The 25316-nt window shown below is 33.0% G+C and overlaps 3 protein-coding genes across 3 annotated transcripts; all 3 read left to right on the top strand.

Moving 5' to 3' along the window:
- The first annotated feature begins 13911 nt into the window (after positions 1-13911).
- LOC123221422 (probable leucine-rich repeat receptor-like protein kinase At1g35710) lies at positions 13912-15853 on the top strand. Its single transcript, XM_044644279.1, has 2 exons — positions 13912-15708; positions 15791-15853. The coding sequence occupies exons 1-2, from the start codon at positions 13912-13914 to the stop codon at positions 15851-15853; spliced, it is 1860 nt and encodes a 619-aa protein (XP_044500214.1).
- Positions 15854-15947: 94 nt separating this feature from the next.
- Positions 15948-18019, top strand: LOC123221930 (MDIS1-interacting receptor like kinase 2-like). Its single transcript, XM_044644916.1, has 3 exons — positions 15948-17233; positions 17322-17633; positions 17990-18019. The coding sequence occupies exons 1-2, from the start codon at positions 15970-15972 to the stop codon at positions 17612-17614; spliced, it is 1557 nt and encodes a 518-aa protein (XP_044500851.1). The 5' UTR covers positions 15948-15969; the 3' UTR covers positions 17615-17633; positions 17990-18019.
- A 1771-nt stretch (positions 18020-19790) lies between these two features.
- On the top strand, positions 19791-20612 carry LOC123221423 (MDIS1-interacting receptor like kinase 2-like). Its single transcript, XM_044644280.1, has 2 exons — positions 19791-20195; positions 20284-20612. Exons 1-2 carry the CDS (start codon positions 20024-20026, stop codon positions 20610-20612), a joined length of 501 nt encoding a protein of 166 aa, XP_044500215.1. The 5' UTR covers positions 19791-20023.
- The last annotated feature ends 4704 nt before the right edge of the window (positions 20613-25316 follow it).

The following is a 25316-nucleotide window of genomic DNA, read 5'->3' on the forward strand; positions in this document are numbered from 1 at the left end:
GTGCAATTGCCCATTTTATTAATTCTAATTGGCAGTTATACAAAAAAATTATTATATTTAGAAATTTAAAATATATGTATGATAGTCTTATAATTTATCGTGCATTAGCAAATATTTTTTAAGAATATAAAATTAATAATTCTATTTTTTCAATTACTTTTGATAATGTCAAAAATAATGATAAAGTTATTGAATATATGTATAATCATTTATCTCTTCTATTTAATAAAAAATTATTTCATATTAGGTGTGCATGTCATGTTATTAATTTAATAGTTTAAGAAGGCTTAAGCTTGACTAAAAAACATATACAAGTAATTAGATATGTCATTGCATACATTTAATCATCCCCATCACGGGATCAATGGGGTTGAAAAGAGAAAAAATTAAAAATAGATACTAAAACTAGGTAGAATTCAACATACCTCATGCTAAAAGCGGGCGGAGGCTATGAAGGTCCTATAACCTGGTATTTCAATACTCAACTAAAGACCGAGAGATAACTATGGCTCTAATGAGCATGTTAGAGCCATTGAAGACAACCATAGACCGTTACTTAGATGTGTATTATCCAACAACTTACTCAATAATATATAGTATGGTAAAAATAAGTGATATTTTTAAAGAACATGAGTCTCATGACTCTCATCAAACTTTCCATAATATATCTAGGCAAATGGAACAAAAATTTTAAAAACATTGAAGTGAAATTTTTTTATTTTATTTTGTAGCTATTGTTTTAGATCTTAGGGTAAAAACTAATAGACTACAACATTTATTTAATGTTATTAATGAAAATTTGTTAATTAATAGCAATGTTAATTTTGTTGAATATGTTTAAGATTTTTTACTTGATATGTATAGTATTTATAAACAAAAATATGGAAGAACTAGACAAATTTTTGTACCAGAGGTAAGTTATGGTATTCAAGCCAAAAAAAGTCAGGCATATAATCTCTTTTGTGTAAAGGTAAGCAGTCTGTTAGTCAAAGTACAAATTATGGTCAATTTTATAATTATATTAATATTAACCATTATCCAAAAATTGTTCAAAGATATAATGCTGAAAAACTAGATATTTTGGCACGGTAGAAAGACAAGATAGAAACTTTCCCTATGCTTGTTGTCATGGCCCGAGATCTACTAACACCTCTAGTATTAACTGTAGCATCAGAATTCACTTTTAGTGCAAGTAAATGCATGTTTGATGATAGACGATCTAATTTACATCCAAACATGGTTGAAACAATAATATATATGAAGGATTAAGTCAAAACTTATTTCAAAATACAGAATCGGGTGGTAGAAGATATCTTTGAAGAATTCAGAGAGTTGGATGTTGAAGATGAGTAGATAAATAATATAGTATAAATATTTATTTATATTTGTAATTATACAGTATATAAATTAATTTATTTATACTATGTAATAAACATATAATATTTTTCATTATGTAATCACGGTATACCCCCATTATAAGTGAGAAATTATAAATAAAATATTCGAGATACTGTCCTCAGTTTTAATAATTAAAAAAAAATTGTGTTTAAAAATTTTAATTAAAATTAAAAAAACAATTGTTTAAATGGGTCAACTCGACTCGACCCTATATATATGGGGTCGGGCCTTGGGCCTTCAATAATCCATGGGCCGGACTAGCCCAAAGGCCTATTACTGTATGGGCCTAGGGTCTGGTCTGACCAATAAGCCCTATAGGTAGAGCGGGAGCTGCCTCGACCCAATCCATTGACATGTTTGGGTATGATCATGTGAATATTTTAAAAATTTAAAGACCTCTCCAACTACTTTTTCTTGCATTAACCTTATATAACTCTCACATAAATAATTATTCTAGTTGTTATTGAGTAAAACAAGAAAGATGGAATCTAAATAGGTAAGCTTATTAATATCTCAACAGTCAAGAGTAATTAAAGATAATTAAAGTTTTCTTTAATGGAATCTGAACTTTTTTCTATGTTAGGTTAAGCTTATTAATATCTCAATAGTAATGATAATTAAAGTTTTCTGTATATACTAATATTAGCAATAGACTTTAAAACGTTAAGTGACAAGAAAACCATCTTTAATTCGCAAATCATGAGGCCTATAAATCAAACTAATCAAATGGCAAAATAACCATTCAACATATTTCTTACAAACATGATGCTTTCTGGGAGAATTTTGACTCTCTTGGTTGTCATTTTGTTGTGCTTCATTAGCTCGATGAAAATACGAGGCGATTATGTTTTGGTAGGGATTCATATTAAGGATGACATGCCACCGAATTCAGAAATAGTAAGGTTAAATTGCATAAAAGAGCAATGGGACAAACTCCATCCAGGAGATGAGTTACATATTGGAGAGTTGAGGAAATTTCGAATGGTATGCAAAGCTATGTGGCGTGACAAGGATGGAGTTTGGGTGGCATTTGACCCTTTGAGAGACAGAGATTATGGAGATGCGCATTCTTCTGTGAGAGAGGATGGATTTTATGTTAGCTATGATAAGTCTAATTGGAAGAAATTGAACTCATGGTTTGGTTAATTATTTAATTAAAGATCAATGTTAATAATTGCTTTGTAAGGCAATACTTTGTTCGAAAGTTAATATTGCAATTATAGTTTTTCATGATTAAATAATAAATAAGAATAATACTATTGTGTTGACTCTTTATATCTTGCAATATTAAGCACGAAAATACGGTGGAAGATGAGATTAATAACTCTCTCTCTCTCTCTCTCTCTCTTTGTGTATATATATATATATATAGACTTCATCAGTTCAAATACACGATGCTATGTTTCAGTCAGAAAATGACATAGAGAAGTGAAAGAATACCATGTTTATTGGATGTGGTTAATAGGATTAATGAAAAGTACGGTTTGGAGGAGACGACTTCGTCTCATAAACAGAGGTTTTTGACTTTGCTCTTCGACTTTAAAGGATCAAATGCGGGGGGTTCTTAAGAAGAAGCTACAGCTGTTACGCTAAAACAGCAGAATGAAATCCAATGGTCATAGTTGCATGAATATGCGATTGTTTGCAAGTGTAATGTAGGAGTGAGATTAGGCATGACTAGGATTGCTAGCATGGACAAAAGTTTCTATGTTTTAAAATAGGTTAGATGTCTGGTTTGTATGATAAGTGAAATCTGTTACAAATTCACTTTGTTTTTGCATTTATAGAAGTCTTTGTTTTTTAATGAGAACTCTTTCTTTCTCCTCAGATTATCCAAATTCTCTTAAAAAGAATAGCCTTTTAGGGCTTGGAATGTCTGCCTCTTTATATCTAGTAAAAAATTATCCAATTTTAAGCTTACAATCTATAAACCCTAGGCACCCGGAGGACAATTATCGCTATTGAAGAGGATGAGTGTTGTATTTAATTGGAGCTTATGATTTAGAGGACCGTTTGACAGGTTTAAAAACTTGTCTCTTATCTTCTATTTTTTACAAATTTTGATTCTGGATTTAATGTGATTACATAGCAAAATCTTCAGTTATGTTTAGGAAAAAATATGATATTGTCCGCTAATGAGTTGGTTGTTAGCCTCTATATTAGAGTCTATGTTTTGTTATATACTAAGTGTTCAACTTCAACAGAGGTTTGGAATTCTGTAACTCCCCCCTTCTAAAAGTACTATCATTCAAAGAAAGACGTCACTAAATTGACTATCTGGGCATACTTGATTTTTCAAAACTATTTAAAACCTCATAAATAAACTGTTATAATAACTTGAATAAACATCATTTATTAATAATCAAAATAAGGAAAATACTCTTTTCATAAAAATAACTGAAAATGTACAAAAGATGTCCCTAAACTGAATATATAACTGAAAACAATGTCGTCATATTTGTAGTCAAATAGATAATAATAATAATACTCTAAAACAAAAATTGATAAAGCTAAAACGATATAAATGCCCTTGTAGCTCTATATCCTCTAATCGCCACTTATCCCATAGTTGTCATGATCATCTGTGCTTGCACACATGAAAGTAGGGAATGAGTGATAAGAACACTTAGTAAGTAGGAGACTCAATTAATAACTTTTACTAAATTCCCCGAAATGCCTTTGGTCTCGACCTTTACTATCTCTATCATCTAGAATCAACATTAAACTCCTTTATAGATGATGATTGGTTATGTATACTATCTCTATGCTCATACTGTACTTGAGGGAATATCTAGGTTGTATGTCATAACTCTCAGATTGAACTATGTCCTACCCGGTTACTAAGGAACCACTAATTGGATTCCTATCTGGTGTGACCGTACTAAACTTGGTGAAAACATCTGAATCTAGAAGTTGTAACTAAAACTGTATACTAGGCTAATCCGTTTGGATCAAATACAAAAATTTAACACCTTGCCCACATGAGTTATCTCTCTGTTCCACTACACCAAAATGGCCTCAACTAGGCTCTGCTAAGAGCAAGTACCCTATTGCAGATTTGGTATCTTACTGTGGATGTACCCGACTATGGGTAGTGTAGCGGATATGTACTTACAATGCCCTTTATAACGATCTTATGATATCTAGCATGCATACATTTTGAGCCTTTACTTAGCTCAACTCGTTCTTGATTCCATTTAAAAATATATCTCATGTTGTACTATAATGTAAGGCACGTAGAATACTACTATATACCCAAGATGTTTGTACTATCACTTGGGACAACCTTTAAATCACTAGCCTAGTTCTTTTCCTCTTTCCTTAATTCTGCCTTAAACATATAGGTGTGTGTGTCTTGACACACAGTGGTGTGTGTCACTTCACTCATACATGACCATTCTCTCATCATGGTCTCTTTCTGTGTGTTAATTTTTCTATACACATGGGCATGTGCTCTTACTTACATGGGTGTGTACCCCTTCAAATATTTATTGTACTTTCCTATTTTATTCTCTTCTTAACTACACTATTTTTTAAGGGTATTCTGGTCATTTTTTCTCACACACAATCATGCTAATGCTATACATGGGAAGTCCACGTGTCTTAGTTGACTGCTAACTGGTCAATAATGTCCAACAATAGTCGTAGCGTTGAAAAAACATAAGTTGAATCCTAGGGTCGCACACACAGTCATACGTCCCATACCAGACGACCATGTATCAAGTCTAGAATGTAGAAAACACCTGATCTGTAACTTAAATCTGGTTTCTCTATACACTTCCTTCTTACTAACAATTTACCCTCTCATTAGCATGATTTTATGGTCGATAGATAGACAATATCATATGCATATTCATCCATATCAAACACATATCAAATATTAAAAAATTTGCATATAATAATGGCATTAACTCATGGTCTTTGCAACATCAATCATCCTTTCATTCTCCTTATCTAATCACACATATATCAATATCTAAAGTCTTTTTGATGCTAAATAAAACTAATCAAAGATAGATCATAGCATCAGGATAATACATCAAAACAATATATTAGCACAAATATTTTCATAATGCAAAAGGCTTGTCTATCTTATCTCGTAATCACATCATTATAAACATATAAACTGACTCATCTGCAAAGGAAGACCCTTTTAATCCATATTCAATCATGCTTAATCAAAGGGAGTCATAAGACCTAGTTACCTCTTGGAGTTACTATTGCAACCAAGGCACAAGGGAGGTTTATTCTCTTTTCTTTCCTTATTACCATGTTATTGGAATCAAGCTATCAGAGTCACTACATAGAAACCTGATTGTCAAACCTTTGCTCTCTCTCACTTTTGGAGATTTTATTCATTTAGAGATTACAAATAATAATCTTTAAAATGCAACAATGTACCTTTTATAAAATACTGAAATGTACAACTACACACATGTGTATGTACCACCTGATACATGGTCATGTCTCGTGAAATTTGAATTTCACATAAAACTTATCTTATCCGATTAATGTAACATGACACACAAGCATGACCTCTCTATACATGATTGTGTGTCATTGAAAGTTCATACTTTGAATTTCAAATCACATTGAATATGCATATATTTAATAAACTCACACAAAAATACTATTTCACCCTCGATTATACCTATGGCTATTATAATTCCTTCCCTTTTATTGGAATTTCAACCCTAGAATTCATTGGAAATAGCTTGGGATGTTTATCTTTCACAGTTTGTACCATCTCCTAAGTAACCTCCTCAACTTTATGATTCCTTTAAAGTACCTTGATTAAGGGAATTGGTCGGATCCGTAGTTACTTGATCCTCCTAACTAGGATTTGAATCAGTCTCTTATCATAACTCAAGTCCTCTAATAGTTGATTCTCCTTGGTCCTCAATATATGGGAAAGATTAACAATATATTTGCATAACAATGAGACATGAAACACATAATGACTATGGCCTATGCTCACTGGTAGCACATGCTTATATGTTACTTTACTAATTCGCTCCACTATCACATATGGGTCGATATACCTAGAAGCCAACTTACACTCCTTTTTAAACCTCATCATATGCTTAAATGAAGTTATTCTAATGAAAACTCTATCACTATACTAAACTCCAAATCTTGACGTATATGATTAGCATAACTTTTTTATCGATCTTAGGCTTGTTTTACTCTTTGTTTGATTAGTTGAACATTTTTAATCATTTTTTGAGTTAATTTTGGTTTGAAAGACTGAACTAAAGCATCTTTTTCACCCAACTCATCCTAGTGTAAAGAAGAACGACACTTCCTACCATAGAATACCTCATAGAGTGTCATCTGAATCATTGTCCAATAACTATTATTATAGACAAACTCCACTAAAGACAACATCTCAACTCAACTCGCCCTATGGTATAAACAACAAGTTCTTAATAAATCCTCTAACATTTTGTTGGTGTTCTCAATTTGACCATTTGTTTATGGGTGATAAATTGTATTAAATGTCAATGTCAAATTAGTGTCCAATGATGTATGTAAACTCCTCTAAAAAATTGACACAAATCTTATATCTCTATCTGATACTATCACTTGGGCATACCATGCAATCGATAATCTCTCAAACATATAGCTTCTCCAACAGATCTATAGGGGTGACATCCTTAATAGGTAGGAAATACATTATCTTGGTAAATTTGTCAACTATTACCGGCAACGCATTAACACCACTTTGAACCCTCGGAGCCTATTAATGAAGTCCATGAAAATATGTTATCATTTCCACTTAGATATACTCAAAGGCTAAAGTAATTTTAATCTGCTAGCAGATAAGACACATAACCATGTACTCACCCATATTTCTCTTCATGTTAGACCACCAAGGTCAAGCTATGTCATGCTCGATCAGTAAAGAATCACCCCCTATATTCTTATATGGCATGAGCATAACTTTACTCAGTGAAAGTGTCATCATTTGGAAGTTATATCTAAAATTGTATACTAGTTTAGCCTGACTGAATCAAATATAAGGCTTTAGTACCTTGGTCGTGTGAGCCATCTTTTTGTTTCACATGAAAACTATGCCTCAATTAGGTTCTACTAGGAGCAACTACCTTACTGCAGGTATGGTGTCTTACTGCCAATGTGTTTTACTATAGGTGGTGTAGGGAATGTGTACTCATGGTACCCTCTCATAATGATCCTACAATATGTAGCATGTATGCATCTTTAGCCTTAACAAAAGTTAGCTTGCTTTCACTTTCACCTAAAACATATCTCGTGCCTTACTAAAGTTTCATCTCTTAGGCACATAAGATACTACTACGTACTTAGAATTTCTATACTATTTCTCAGGAGGACCCCTTAGTCTCTAGCCTAGTTCTCTTGCTCTTTTCTTTTTTTTGCCTTTCATACATAGACATGCACTTATTGATACGAGGGGTGTATCCTCCTTGTCATATACACGACATTCTTCCTCGTGTAACATTTTTTCTATATATAAGGGATATACTTTGCTAACATGAGTGTGTGCCCTACAAATATTAAATGCAGTTTCCATTTTCAACTAATCTTAATCTCACTACTTCTCAGGGGTATTCTAGTCATTTTACCCCACACATAGTTATGCCAAAGCTATACATGGGTAAACCATGTGTCCTAGTTTATCATTCAATGGTCAATGACATCTAATGGTGGTCAGGTTGTCAAAAAACTCAACCCAAATTTTAGAATTCACGTACATGGGTGTGTCTCATACCACACGACCATGTAGCGAATCTAGAAATTGGAATAGCAGCATCCTAATTTAGTCTCTACACATCTTTTTCAATTCAAAGCATGCCTAAAGTGTTTATAACCCTTTCTTAATGCCATTCAAGTATCACAACTACACAAATTATGAACAATCACAATATGACTCAAAATGTAGTCATGATACACTCATTACTATGAGAAAAACATGGAAATAATATTAGGATCAATCATCATATGATAGAGTGCATAGACTAAATTATAGCCTTCGATTATCAACTTACTGAATATAAAACAAACGTGCTTCTATAAGATCAATAACATACACACTACAACAACATACGCAAAGTAATTCCATTATAACATAATTTATCATCATCATAATCTATTGAGATCATATCCATACCATATACTCATTCATTACTATCAGTGTTACTCCATAAATCAAGATTATAAGTTGCAATCAGTAAAGGAATCAATTCGAATTCACAGAACATGAAAACTAAGCATAAAGAGACATCCGACTTACCTGGTGTACAAGCTCTTTTCTTTCTATTATTGTTGCTGCCTAGATCATCGATTAACATTATTGGAATTGCCATAAAAAGGTCGGATGGTCAACCTTAATTTCCCTCTTTCTTACAAGGAAAAATGGGTGTGTTTGGATATGGATTAAAATCTTTAAAACATAACCTTGATGTCTTATTTAAACTAAATCTGTGTAATGTCATACACCAACGTGTATCTACCATACACAACCATGTATCACTCAATCCAAAACTGGAATGTGGTAATGACCACAGGCATAATTTTTACATACACAACTATGTGTCCCCCACAATTCATACTTTGACTTTAAATTGACATTAAATCATTCATACATCAATCAAACTCATGCACAAAGATTATTTTGCCTTTGAGACATACTTGTGGTTATTTCATGGGATTGTGTGAAAGTAGTTTAGAGGTTTGTAATTCTTGATTGGGTATATAAAAAATGTGAATGTAGATGAAATCAAAATTCTGAAAATTTATGCTACATGTCTGTGTATAGAGGGTGTAATAGTCTGTGTTAAGAAGCACATGAGTGTGTTAATTGGGGAATGGATACATGTTTGTGTGTTATAGGACACATGACCATGCATGCCACCTTGGATTGCATGCCCGTGTTATTTCAGTGTATAGTCGTGTGTAGAATAAGTACACCCCTATGTATATTTAGAGAAAATTATAAATAGAGGTGCATGAAAGTAGTAGTAACAGAGTAGAGTTTCTATACTCGTAGATGACTATGAAAATGATTATTTTACCTTTAAGAGGGATAATCATGAGGAATAATTAGTAAGACCCTAATGCAGGTAACATGAGATGATATTTTAGTAACCATGCTCGATTGTGTGTTTGACAACATGAAGGGATCTTGAGGCTGCTTCACTATGTGTATGATGGCACAGACCTTAACTGAAACAATTTCAAGTCAAAATTGAAATGATGTATTATGTTCTTTTGTAAAAGCACTTAGGTTAGTCTATGTGACCTTGATATCCGTTTGATGATTATGCACCAGCATTAGGCACTTTAGCATTTGGGATTCTTGTGCATGCATTGATGTTAGGCGTCTTAACATTTGGATGCTTGTGCAATATTGGGAAAGGCCCAAGGTCTTACTTCCTTTCTAAAATATGGTATCTATAGCTTAAAACCCAACTAACATACGTATTGGGCATGCCTTATGATTGACATCTGGGATGTTTTAAGCTTTCACTAGGCATTCGGTACATTGATATGTATCGTGTGGCTTTAGTCATATGGGAGACACCACTATTGGGGATTAGGCGTTAGGCATCAAGAATACTTGGATAGGCATCTAGGACATCCAAAATGCCACATTGGGATATAACATAGGACATGACTTGTTAATTATGGTTATGATTTATGTTGTGTGTTTGATGTCGAGATGCCACCTATTTACTAAGTGTGTTTAATTCATCGTTTTCTTTTTTTGATTTTGCAGGTAGGATTGTAGAGTAATGAGGTGACAGTGAGAGAGTCAACGGGTCAACTTGGGACGTTGCATGAGGCAAGAGGCATTTTGGTCATTTTATATTTTGGACAATTATGTTATTTATGTTTAAAATAATTATGCACTTGATCTTGTATTTGTGGATTCTCAAACACATTGATGGTTTTTAATAAATTATGATGTTTTAACAAATACATTTTTTGGATTGTGGGATTTAATTTTGAACACAATACATATTTTATAGTTGTTGCATTTTATGGGAAGTTTGAGTTAACAAGTCTCTTTAGGTGCGTATTCTGAATCGAGGTATGTATTTAAACAGGGGTGTTACAATATGCGCCATCCATGAAGACATTTGGTTACCTTCTTGATTGAATGTAATTAGTTTTTGTGGTGGTAAAGTCTATATATATCATGGAATATTTCACTTGATCAGTGTACAAAGCATTTTGAGACTAAGAGATAACAAAACTATCTTATTTTATTATGTGATACAGAGTTTGGGTTAGAATTGAAACCTACTTGAAACCTATAAGGTTGGTTTCAGGTAAGAACCAACCTTATAGATTCTAGCTTTCGATTCCTATTTTTAGAAATCGGTTGATTTTGATATTTATTCCGATTTTGATTTTAGTTTCTCAAATTTTTATAAGATATTTGGACTCGTTTACTCCTATTAAATAATAATTTGTCCCTCAAACTTTTATTAAATATCTTTTTATCTCGCATTTATATAATTTTCGGTTTTATAATTTAAAAAGTAAATTAAAAAAGTCATCAATATCTTTTGTAGCATCTCATGTGCATTTTGACAGTATTTCTGTATTAGCAATATTAACTATATAATATTTATTATGTAAAACTAACTAGGGAATTTTTTTGTTTTAAGAAAAAGAATCTGTATTAGCGATATTAACAATATAATATTTATTAAGTAAAACTAACTAGGGAATTTAAAAAATAAAAGGGAAAATTTATAAACATTTAGAGAGCTTTTGTTTGGGTAATATTTTATTACCTTGAAGATAAATTACTTATAAGATTACTGGATATAAATGATTACTATATTTGATAAAATTTGATAAGTATAAATAATTATTGTGTTTGGTTAAAGGTAATAAAAGATTACTAATAAATTATTTTACTTAAATATAATTATTTTTAAATATTTTTTATATTATTTGTCATACTAATTAAAAATAAATTTATTTTTATCTCAAAAAATTAATAAATAATAATATAATTATAATAAAATAAAGATTACTTCAGTAATCTTTAAATACCTAAGATGAAGGTGATAATCAGATTACCACATATATTACCTATCACGTTAGCATTGATAGTAGAATATTACTATAATATTTTATTACTGACAAATCAAATAAAAAATAAAAAATAAATTATCAAAATAATCTTTAAAAACTAAAACCAAATACCCTTTAGGCAAACATAGGTGGAAAACAACCGTCTCCAATTAAAAGTTATTTTATCGAGGATCAAAAGATACGTGTCTCATGTCATCTGAGTGCTCAAATAAGTCCTGACATGTGTTTTGAAATATGATCATGGAACAGAAATTTTCCTTAAAATTAATGGTTTTGACAGCAAAGTGTCATGTGGTCCACCGACAGGCGAAAGTTCAAGTTAATTTATTTAAGCACAACCGTTCATGTTGGGGATCCTTATTTCTTCTAAAGATAAATAACCCCAATTTTTCCAGATGCAATTAATACAAGGCGATGACATTCAACAAGAGTGTTGACCGCAGCTTCAAGTCAAGTAAAGAAATACTCTCCTCTTCAATCATTCTTTTCTCACTGAAGAATCCAAGCTGATTCGCCATTGCGAAAGGATAAGAAAAATGCTGGCTACTTCAAGGTTGTTAAGGTACTAAAAATAAGACAGGATCAATTAGTCCAACTGTTTTCTCACAAAAATGATGAGTTAGAAAAGCTTTTTAGTTATTAGGTTGCATTCGATTACGAGCTAATTGTTTTGATTCACGGTTCAACTGAGTGAAAAATTGTTGCTTTAGTTGCTAACACAAACATGGTTATATTAACATGAAAAATTCAAAATTTTTTTTTTTTAACTAACGCTTAAACTTGAGTCTCAACCTTTGTAAGAGGTGGGAAGAACAACGAAGTACACGAAGATTTCATTATTATTATTATTTTTTATATATAACCATTGAGAAAATATAAAATTTTGTTATTGTTAATATTTAAACTAAGACCACACCCATTAATTTGGAGTATATTTACTATCATATTAAATTTTATTTTTATGTTAAAATAATTAAAATTATATATCTAATAATTAAATCATACAAAATTATTTTAAATATTATTTATAATATTTATTTAAACTATCATCTGTCAATCAGTCTGGCCACCATTTGGATCAAAAAGTCTCGTCATCAAGATAATGATAACTTTGAAAACATTGGTTAGGTAATGATGACTTTAAAAACATTGGTTTTGTGTGTGCTTGGGATTGCTGTATCTTAAGAAATGTTGACAATAAAATAACCAGATCTTTATAAGGATTCTAAAAAGGCCAAACGACTATTTCCCACCCAAGGTTTGATGTTTTCTCAAAAGTCCTCCCTTTAACTATGGAAATACCAAACATCCACCTATGATCGGTTAGATTTAACCAAACCTTAATAGTGGTAGGGGTAAAATCGTTATTTTTGCTATAATATTAAAAATAAACTTAAATAGAATATATTTTGCCCCCTTTAACTTTAAAAACTAAAACTTTCCCCCAGCCTAAGTTTTAAAAAATCACAGTTTCACCCTAGGGTTTCTTTCGGAAATCTCCAACGACATTTCCGGCTCCATTGCCGATGGTCTCTCCCTCCTGAAGCATCATCTCCTTCCGGCGATCTCTTTCCTCCTATTTGGACCCCCCATCGGAGTCGGAGAAGCCGTGGAAGAAGAAGAACTTCGTCGGGGAAGACGAAGTTCTTCGTCTTCCCAATTGTCGTCGTCGTCTTCATCTTCCAATTGCGATCGAGCTTAATCTTCATCTTCATCTTCCAACTGCGATCGTCGTCGTCAAATAAGTCGTCTAGGAAGACGATTTCTCTTCCCAGACAACTTATCTCTGTGTCGGATGAGTAGTGCAAGAGTTTAGGGAGGCCGTCGGTGGAAGAGAAACCGTCGGGAGGGGAAGACGGCCGGTGATGGCGTCGGAGAGATAAACCCTAGGGGGGAAATGCGATATTTTCAAACCCTAGGGGGGGAAATGAGATATTTTCAAACTTAGCTTAGAAAAAAAATGTTAGTTTTTAAACTTTTAGGGGGAAAAATGAGATTAAATTTACCACCGTTAGGGTTTGGTTAAATCTAACCAGCCATAGGTGGGTGTTTGGAGTTCCCATAGTTAAAGGGGGGACTTTTGAGAAAACATCAAATCTTGGGTGGGAAATAGTCGTTTGGCCTTCTAAAAACTACTATGGGTAGGTTTAACAAGTGGGATTATTTCTAAAGTTCATTTTACATTGTGAAATGACAAATATACACATACATTATTTCTCTCATTTCAAAAATACATTCAATAAAAATTATATTACTAAATATATATTTTTTTTTTTACGACTTTAGGTGTTTTACAACTTGCAAGATCCTGACCATATATATGTATTAAGATCCTGAATTATAAAAATAACAATGGAGTCATCAACCTTTATATTCAATGTGTTCTTCTGCCTTTTTTTCTTGATCCACCTCTTTGTAGTGATGAATGTTTCCTTGATTGCTGCGCACAATTCTACTGAAGAAGCACTTGCTCTTCTCAGGTGGAAATCTAGTCTTCAAAATCAGAATCATTCTTCCCTATCTTCATGGACTATTTATCCATTTAATGCCACCAATATTTCTAGCAACCAGAAAACCCAAATAAGTCCTTGTTCTTGGTTTGGAATTCATTGTAACCATGCTGGAAGTGTCAATAGCATTAACCTGACCAATTCAAGTTTGAAAGGTACGCTTCAAGATTTCTCATTCTCAATGTTTCCCCACCTTGCATATCTTGATCTTAGAATCAATCACCTTTTTGGTATCATCCCACCTCAAATCGGTAATCTTTCAAAGCTCAAGTATCTTGAATTGTCAATTAATCAGTTTTCTGGCAAAATACCACAGGAAATTTGCCTCCTAACTCATCTCAGTATCCTTCACTTTTCCATGAATCAGTTAAGCGGCACAATTCCTGAAGATATAGGCCTGTTGAGTTCTCTTACTAAGCTTTTCTTGGACCAAAACCACTTGGACAGTTCAATGCCCAAATCTTTGGGTAACTTGAGCAACTTAAAGTCTTTGGTTCTTTATGGAAACAAGCTTTCTGGTATTATTCCTGCGGAGATAGGTAACTTGGAAAACCTTGTATCTTTATCCTTCAGTGAAAATAAACTGCAAGGTTCCATTCCTCCTTCCATTGGCAATCTTAGCAATTTACAGCTTTTGTACCTATACAAGAATCGTCTTTCTGGGTCCATTCCTCAGGAGATAGGGAACTTAAATTATCTTTTCAATCTAGATTTGAGCGAAAATCAATTCAGTAATCATATTCCTACCTCCATTGGTAATATGAGCAACTTAGAAATTTTACACCTGTTTAACAACAGTCTCAGTGGCTCCATTCCTAAAGAAATAGGAAATTTGAATTATCTTATCGATTTAGCATTGTCCGAAAATCGATTATATAATTCTATTCCTCTCTCTATTGGTAACTTGAGCAATTTACAAACATTGTGCCTATACGACAATAGTCTTTCTAGCTCCATTCCTGAAAAAATAGGAAACATGAATGATCTTTCCGAGCTAGATTTGAGTGGAAATCAACTCAATGGTTCTATTCCTCACTCTTTTGGTAATTTGAGCATCATGCAATCGTTAGCCTTGGAAAACAATAGTCTTTCTGGCTCCATTCCAAGTGAAATAGGAAACTTGAATAATCTTTTCAATCTAGTTTTGAGTAAAAACCAGTTCAATGGTTCCATCCCTCTCTCCTTTGGTAACCTCAGCAACTTACAAATTTTGTTCCTATTCAAGAATCATCTTTTTGGTTATATTCCTAAGGAGATAGGAAACTTGAATTACCTTTCCAATCTAGATTTTAGCGCTAATCAATTCAGTGGTTTTATTCCTCTCTCCTTTTGTAATTTGAGCAACTTGGAAATCTTATCTCTATATGGTAATTATCTTTTTGGTCCTATTCCTAAGGAGATGGGAAATTTGAAATCTCTTCATGAAATACTATTGACTGAGAATCAACTTAGTGGTTCCATCCCTCCTTCACTTGGAAATTTGAGCCATTTACGAATTTTGTATCTTGGTGATAACAAGCTTTCCGGATTGTTTCCCCAAGGGATTGGAAATTTAATGAAGTTGAATGAACTTCAACTAGGCAATAACCAACTGACTGGATATTTGCCCCATAATATCTGCCAAAGTGGATTATTGAAGAAATTAACTGCTTTCAACAACCATTTTCTAGGTCCAATCCCGGAAAGCTTGAGAAGCTGTAAAAGTCTGGTTAGAATCCGCCTAGAACAAAACCAGTTGTCTGGAAATTTCTTGGAAAGTTTCAGTAACTACCCCGAGCTGACTTACTTAGATATCAGCCACAATCAATTCTTTGGGGAAATATCATTTAATTGGAAACAGTCCCAACAGTTAGAATTTTTCAATGTCTCTGGAAATAACATTAGTGGTAGAATACCCCCTGAGATTGGAAACTCAACTAAGTTACAAGGGCTTGATCTTTCTTCAAATCAATTAAGTGGGGAAATTCCAATGGAACTTGGAAAGTTGACTTCTCTAATCAAGTTGATTTTGAATAAAAATCAACTTTCTGCTAACATACCTCTGGAATTTGGTTTACTCAGTGAACTTGGGCTTCTTGACTTGTCTGCAAATCGTTTGAACAAGTCAATCCCAAAAAGTCTTGGCTATTTGTCCAAATTGTTTTACTTGAATCTAGGTAACAATCAACTCAGCCAAGAAATTCCAGTTGAATTGGGGAACCTGGGTCAACTGTCAGAGCTAGATTTAAGTCAAAACTTGCTCAAAGGAGAGATACCATCTGAAATCTGCAATTTGAATAGCTTGGAAAAGCTTAATCTTTCCCGCAATAAGCTTTCTGGCTTAATTCCAAGCTGTTTTGAAGGGATGAATGGTTTGTCAAGCATAGACATATCTTACAATGAGTTGCAGGGTCCACTTCCTAACAGCAGAGCATTTCAAAATGCATCCATTGAAACGCTACGAGGGAACAATGGATTGTGTGGTAATGTTAGAGGACTACCATCTTGTGGACCTTTTCAGTCACACAAACATGGATTAGGAAAAATCTGGGCTATTGTGTTCCCTCTCTTTGGAGGACTTGTCCTCTTGATTGTGGTAATTGGAGTTTTCTTCAGTAAGAAAAGAAAGGAGTTACACAGACAGCAAAGTAGCGTGCACGCTCCTGGATTATTTTCAATATTGAATTTTGAGGGAAAATTGGTGTACGAAGAAATCATAAGAGCTACAAATGATTTTGATTCTAGATACTGTATTGGTAGTGGTGGATATGGAAGTGTTTATAGAGCAGAACTACCATCAGGGGACATTTTAGCTATTAAGAAATTTCACTCACAACACGTTGTAGAGATGGGAGATCAAAAAGCCTTCACAAGTGAAATAAAGGCATTGACAGAGATACAACATCGACATATTGTGAAATTTTATGGGTTTTGCTCGCATATTCGACACTCATTTGTAATTTATGAATTCCTTGAAAGAGGGAGCCTGGCCACAATCTTAAGTAATGAAGAAAAAGCAAAAGAATTAGGTTGGAGTAATAGAATGAATGTTATAAAAGGTGTAGCCAAAGCTTTGTCCTACATGCACCATGATTGTTCCCCACCAATTGTCCACCGAGACATATCAAGCAAGAATGTGTTGCTGGATATGGAATACGAAGCTCATGTTTCAGACTTTGGAACTGCCAAATTTCTCAAGAAAGACTCATCCAACTGGTCTGAACTTGCAGGGACGTATGGATATATTGCACCAGGTATGTAATTCTTCTATTTTCATCTAATATTATGATCTAATTTACACAATACGAATGCTACATAATCAAATTTATCTTCCATTTGCAGAGCTTGCTTACACAATGAATGTTACTGAGAAATGCGATGTTTATAGCTTTGGAGTGTTAACACTAGAAATAATCAAAGGGAATCATCCTAGAGATTTTCTTTCCTCATTTCCATCGCCGTCTTCCGTTGTGAATTTAGCTCTCAATGATATGTTGGATCCACGACTTGCAGCTCCCTCTCGTGATGTCCAAGACAAACTCATATCCATTGTAGAGATTGCTTTTTCTTGCTTAGATGCCAACCCAGAATCTAGGCCAACCATGCAGATTGTTTGTCAACAATTATGCACCTAAGCTTCCTGTCCTTCTCCAGGTAGTAATCTTCAATATATATATATTCCGGACGTTAATTATTTCTTAGACATATTAGAAATGAGTAATTTTATGTTGCTGGAGAAGTAATGTTATTTCTAATATCCATCATTCAATCACCTTTAAAAGTGATGAAATATTATAAGTCAAATAATAAAACTATGTATACACACTTTTAAATATATAGATGGACATACAGATGATGTATCATTATGAGTTTAGGCAATTTTAAATTAAAGAGAAAATAACACTCAATCATATGATGATACATAATTTGTGTACTCAAAGTGTATATATGTAACATTACCCATAAGTCAGAATATATAGCTAACAGTACTTTGTTTCATACTGTGTTAGCTAGGATTTTACTTGGACCTGTGAGTGTTGCCCACCCATTTGGCTAGCTTGGAGCTCGACCTCACCGTCCGCTGATGCTCTTTCATAGAATTTAAATTCCATTCTTGAGAGCTCTTGTTACGTTATGTTTTGATCGAGAACACTGTACTGTTGTTGTCGAAATCTTGGACAGTGTATTTATTAACATGTGCGAATTATTTCTTCTGTTACATACTCTTGAAATAATGTGTCAATAAATGGGAGTTTCCAGGTTTCTTAATTTCCATACTGTTTTTGTCTGATGAATTAGTGTTTTAGAAGTCGAGGGCATTTCATTTTCACTCTACTACGTGGGTGGAGTGTGGAGTCTGTTAATGTTTAAAGAATATTTTCCTAGAGTTAACTAGGAGTTATTGGACGGGTAGCCCTGTAACCAGGGGTCAAGAGAGCAATGTTCAAATTTAATTTTATATATATATATATATATTTATTTATTTATAATTGTGTTGTCTTAAATATGTGGTTATATCTTGTAACCTTAAAATTAATAAGGAAACTTTAGCACAGACATGAATGCAGATATTATTTGTCGAATTACGTGAATTAATAATAAACAAGTTTATCACTTATGAATATTCGTGCATAGCAAAAATCACAAAATTGATTAAATGGTTGAAGTCAGTTGACATGTTAGAGGAGGAGGAAGATTTTCGTATACCTTTGAAGCCTTAAAAGTGATGGAGTTTAGAATTCCACAAGAGTTTCCTCCGAGAAAGTCTACACCTGAATTGTAGAGAGAGAGCCGAGATTGAGCAATTTTTAGTGAGAATGTGTAATGAAAATGTTATTTTAAAAATGGGATAAACGGTCCCATTTACATATGCATTTTTTATTAATTGCACACTAGCCCTTTCACCTAACAATTTTAAGAACTCGGCTTGATATTTAAACTCATTTAGCATTTTAACTCTTTAAATTGTTTTATTTACATTAAAAACGCATTATTGAATTTTATCCAATAATGATGAAACACTTTATTAACCTCAGTAATGTTAGCTATCCTTGAATAATCAAATCTGACTAATAAATTAATCAAGATGTATCTGTCTACATCTATTAATAACTCTTAATGATATATATGCTCTCTCTATATATATTTAGGTTGTTTTGTGTGGCCTCTTAAGTTTACTATAATCTAATCACGAGTCTAATATCAAATCATGATATGTTTTGTCATAACTCATTATGAACAAACACCCACCGATTATAGTAAGTATCTAACGATACACCATAACCCCTTACCATAATATGAACTTCAATGAACCTATTATTGATGTATATACTTTATAGTAATATCCCTCCACCGTTTTATCCCAATCAAGAGCGAGTTCATGTCAAACCCCTTATCTTAATTTTAGATCAAGTCGTCAACCAATATATCAAAGTAATGTCATCATGAAACATCTTTTCATAAATATTTTTCGATACTCTACCTAGAGATTTTTCCTTGCCCATGTTTATTGACATTTCTCCTCTTTTAAGTGGACTTGCAATTTTAACTGTTGTTATAGTAATGTTCTTCATTACACAAAGAGGGAAGAGGAACTTACAAAAGCAGCAAAGCTTTGTGAACACTCATGGATTACTTTCAATATTGAATTTTGAGGGAAGACTTGTGTATGAAGAAATTATAAGAGCTATGAATGATTTTGATTCTAGATATTGCATTAGTAGTGGTGGCTATGGAAGTGTTTATAGAGCAAAACTACCACCAGGGGATGTTTTAGCTATCAAGAAATTTCACTCTCAACATGTTGTGGAGATGGAAAATCAAAATGTCTTCTCCAACAAAATAAGAGCATTGACAGAGATACAACACCGTAATATTGTGAAATTTTATGGGTTTTGCTCCCATGCTCGGAAGTCATTCTTGATTTATGAATTCCTTGAAATGGGGAGCTTGGCCACAATCTTAAGCAATGAAGAAAAAGCACAAGAATTGGGTTGGAGTAAAAGAATGAATGTTATAAAAGGTGTAGCCATGCTTCGTCTTACATGCACTATGATTGCTCCCCACCAATTGTCCACCGAGACATATCAAGCAAGAATGTGTTGTTGGATTTAGAATACGAAGTTCATGTTTCAGACTTTGGAACTGCCAAATTTCTCAAGCAAGACTCATCCAAATGGTCTCAACTTGCTGGGACATATGGATATGTTGCGCCAGGTATGTAATTCTTCTTTCTTCATCTAATATTGTGATCTAATTTACACAATACGGATGCTACATAGTCATATTTATCTTTCATTTACAGAGCTTGCTTACACAATGTATATTGCTGAGAAATGTGATGTCTATAACTTCAGAGTTTTAACACTAGAAATAATCAAAGGAGATCATCCCAGAGATTTTCTTTCCTCATTTCCATCATTGTCTTCCAATGTGGATTTAGCTCTTCATGATATGTTGGATCCACGGCTTGCAACTCCCTCACGTGACATCCAGGACAAACTCATATCCATTGTAGCGGTCGCTTTTTCTTGCTTAGATGCCAATCCGGAATCTAGACCAACCATGCAGATTATGCAACTAAGCTTCTTTGTCAAAGAGATCAAATTCCATTCTTCAGAGCTCTCTGATTAATTACATAATGTTGTACGAAATATTGTGCTATATATATATGTCGTCGAAATCTTAGTCTGCATATTGTAAAGACAACTTGAATTGTTTAGTACTTTGTTATATTACTATGTTTCTTGATAATGTTACGTACCATGGAAGTCTCCAGGTTTCTTATTTTCCACCCCCTTTTATATACTCTTATACTTCTGAGCGAGTCTGTCGGATAATGCTCGAGTTATTGATCTAGATCGCTATACAAAGATGCATTAAAAGACCATGGAAATGAAACATTTCAGACTTAACACACAGAAAAAACATTTCAGATGTTACACAATGACGCATACCCAAGCGCTAAGGGAGAACTTTTAAAATTATTTTTACTCAATGTTAATGCAAAAATTCTGAATGTGCTGACGGCCAATTATTCTGAACGTTTTACAGTTTTGTAGAATGGTTTACACAAGTTTAGAAATGCTGAAGTTTTGGAAGATTTTAATTAGCTTCAAAATTGATAGATCAGGTGTTGTTGGAGTTAGGCCTGATATAAGCTAAGCCGGCCCAGTCTCAGAAGTCAAATTGGCTCAATTTAGCTTTGTTTGAATTCGTTTATGATAAACTCAGGTCGAATCTGATCCATGGTAAATGGTTCGGCTGAAAATGAGTCAAACTCAATAGAGTTCAGTTTGAATTAGCTCACGAGCCAATCATCAACTTGGTTCAAGCGGAGACATGGCTTGTATCAAGCCAGCACAAGAGGCTCAAAACGTTGTCGTTTCAATTCATGATACATACCCCTTCTTCCAATGTACACTTGCTCAAACATCACCATTTTTAGACCAATGACAAGCAAACAAACATAAATTCATTGTCATCTCTCCTTCAAACCTTTCTTCTCATTGTCTCTCTAGTTTGCAAGTCGTTGCAATTGGTGCAATGTTTGTCTTGGCCGGCCACAATTCTGATTACACATCTTTATCTTACTTTCATTGACTGGTGCATCATATACTTTTGGGTTTTCATCTTCAACAGTAGAAATCCTAATTGAAACCCTAATGTCTTTGTTTCTTAATTAATTTCTTAGAGATTCATAATTGTGTTTTTAGCACTTCTAGAATAGGCTATTTTGGAGGAAGACTCTTTTTTTTAACATGCCCCTCCCCTGTTATGCTTTCCTTCTTCTTGATATGGATAAAGCTAGTGGCTTTTACAAAAAGTACTTTCTTTTTGAAACTGGCCTAGCCTCTCTTTGAGGTTTCAGTTTATTTCCATTGGTTGCATCCCTACCTAGTCGGCCTTGCTGCTCCCTTCACTGTTTGAATTAAAGTGTAAAAGTCCAGTCCGAACTTGTAATGTAACATTGTGAATTTGTAAGCATACTTGAATTTTTTGTTGTTGTTAACTGAGCAATTTTATAATGGGTGTTGCAAAGGGTTTAATTTGGTTTTGGCTTCAAACTAGGAAACCTTAGTAAAAAAGTCAATAGATTTAACATAATGTATTGAATAGCTTATTTGGTACTAACAGACTAAGTGGATTCTGTCTACATCATTTGGTGGTATGATTATCTAGAGGCATGATGCTGAAAGTTTTTGCAACTCTTCTTGATAATGTACATGTCAATCAAAATGTATCAGTAAATCATAGAATTGGGGTCATATAGATACTGGTTTCAAGATGAAATTATTGTTAAATTGCATTGAGTTTATATTACATTTATGTTACTGTAGATCCGAGCCATTAATACTAGCTATGAACTTAAGCCATTAGATCTAGCCACGAACTCGAACTATAAATTCGAGCTACAAACTTCTACTACGAACACAAGTCATGAACTCGAACAATAAATTTGAACTTCAAATTTTTCTTCTGAATTGAAATTGAACCTTCCTTTAGATTAGTTCAACGAACTTGAGCTTAACTCGAGCCACCTATAAAACCATTTGAGCAAACTTAAGTCAATTTATGTTCGAACTCGGTTTGGTTCGAATCCATGTCTAATTGACAAGCCCACCATCGGTATAACAGAAATCAACCTATGTTCTGACTCATTAGTTTGGTTGTACTCTTCCTATTAGTCTGTAAGAATAATTATTGGTTAAACAAGAAGTGGAGAAAATTATGGAAAGTTGGTAAGTCGTTTCTTTTACTATACTATCTATACCAAAATAACAAATATTTAATAAAAAATTTTAAGTCCATGGATGGACAATTTGGTAAATTGAGGAATTATATTTAAGATGTAAGTTAATGATTTCATCAAAACAGACACGGGGTCGACTAGTATTTAAGGTAGCCATGTTTCACACAAATTAAGTTTCGATATTCAAAAATTTTTGCAAAGGCCAAAGGACTTGTTCCCACCCAAGGTTAGGTGTAATTCCAAATTTAGATCCTCCAATTTTTAAAAACCCAAACAACACCCATAAGTTAATTTCCTTTTAAAATCTCAATTAGGTTAGAGCTTAAACTGTTATTTAACAAAAAATTTAGAAAACTAAAGTTTTATTACATTCTTCCTCTCCTCAATTTAAAAATCTAACAATTTTTCCCTATTTAAAGTTTGAAAAGCAGCAATTTTCCACCTACGGTTTTAAAATTGTCATCGGAGATGACAAAGTTCACTATCTCAAGTCGCGTTAGCTTTCCCTCCTAGTTTATCTCTCCTTGTTGATCAAACCCCACCCGCTAGCGAAACCGATTTTCTCTAATGTAGACGATTGTTTAAGGTCTCAGATAAAGACGACACAGCTGTCTAAGACTTCTAATGGTCAATTTTGTCTTTGTTAGAGGAAAAAGATAAGTCAAGAAAGAGAGTCAACGTGGTTGGAGACAACGAAGTTCATCGTCTTTAGCGACGGTTTTAAAACCCTATGGGGGAAATGTTGATTTTTTAAACTTTGCGTATGAAAAATTATAAGATTTTTAAACTTGGGAAAGAAAATGTGATAAAACTTTAATTTTAAAATTTTTTTGTAAATAACGATTTTACCCTTAATCTTAATTGAGATTTTAAATAGCAATTAACTCATGGGTAGTGTTTGGATTTTTGAAAGTTAAAGAGTGGGACTTTAGGACTTCCCTATACCTAGGGTAGGAGCAAGTCTTTTGGCCTTTTGCAAAATACTTGGCATAGTACGAGAAACCTAACCCTCATTTCTTTCGAATCTTCTTTCTTGTTTCGCAATATCTCTAAAAATAAGTTTTCACTTCATTCATGCAGATTCGTGGGAAGAAAAGATCCTTAACTACTCAATCAAGCTTTCTCGTGTAATATTTTTAAAACTAGATTGATGATCTAACCGATTTTTAACTAGTTTGTGGTTCAATTGTGTAACCTCTCCTAACCATTGGGTGTGTTACAGAAAAAAGGCATGAGTTCCCCTATTGTAGAGGGCCCGGGGAATATTTTTTCTCTTTTTCATTATGCCCTGTAACACTTCCAATTTATAATTCACACAAACCAATCCTATCAATCGACTGGATTTTCATCAATTTAATTACCATTAGTAAAATAAATACATAATAATGACAATTATAAAATTATCACCCACAGAAACTTTATAATCATTTTTCATAACTATATATATATATATATATATATATATATATATATATATATATATATATATATATATATATATATATATATATATAGGCATATATTCACATATACATCAAAACATATATATATTAATAAAAATATGGTGCCTTCCTTCCTTAGCCTCATGTCTCATTAGTGCTCCCCGGGAACCTTTGCTGCATTTCTTTACCTGTAAAATATTAAATTAAATGGAATGAGTGACTATGGCTCAGTAAGAAAATCATACTAAACACTTAAAGTATTTCATACCAGAATTAATCTCTTTCATACTCAACGTGTCTGGGCTATTCATATATAAAATTATTGACACGGACACGCATTAAACACATATCAGAATTCTCTTCTTTCACCAATTTATTCATTTTCTTACTATACAAATATGATTCATTCGTTATGATTTATGTATGTATGAGTGTCATGACTTTTCTATTTTCTGATCATACATCTTTCTCAATTCTTTATCGGCCACATAGGCTTGTATGTATGATTCTAATGCAATTTACTTTCATAAAATATTTACTAATTTGTTTCTCTCTCTTTCTCATTGACCGGTCTAGACTACATATGACAGTACTTGCAGTCACCATATAAAGTATAATTCTCTCTTACACGCATATTTTTTCTTTGCTGTCCACACAGTACAGCTGATATTTTTTTCTTTGTTGTCCACACAGTACAGCTGGTTGTCCACACAGTACAACCGATTATTTTATTTGTTGTCCACACAGTACAGCTGGCGTGTAAGGATTTTTAGTATGTTTTCTGCTTTCCTGTATCATATGAGTCATTATAAAACCAAAAATACTTGTTTTCCATTTTCTAAAAGCATGCATGACTTATAAAATATTTTTCCTCTTTCTTTATATATATATATTTTTTCTAAATCATGCATATTCTATGATTTCTCATATATGCATATATAATCATAATATGAAATATGCTCATTCATTGTTTTCTCTTATTCTTTTCATTCCTTATCAAACATCATATTCTCCTCTCATACATTTATATATCTCATACATTTAATTAATTTCAAAATATACAATGTAGGCTTAATATAAGGGTTATCACACATCTTATGCACATAATTAAGCAAAATTAACCTATATCACATAAAATGACAT

This window comes from Mangifera indica, chromosome 7, assembly GCF_011075055.1.
Source record: "Mangifera indica cultivar Alphonso chromosome 7, CATAS_Mindica_2.1, whole genome shotgun sequence".
Taxonomy (NCBI): domain Eukaryota; kingdom Viridiplantae; phylum Streptophyta; class Magnoliopsida; order Sapindales; family Anacardiaceae; genus Mangifera; species Mangifera indica.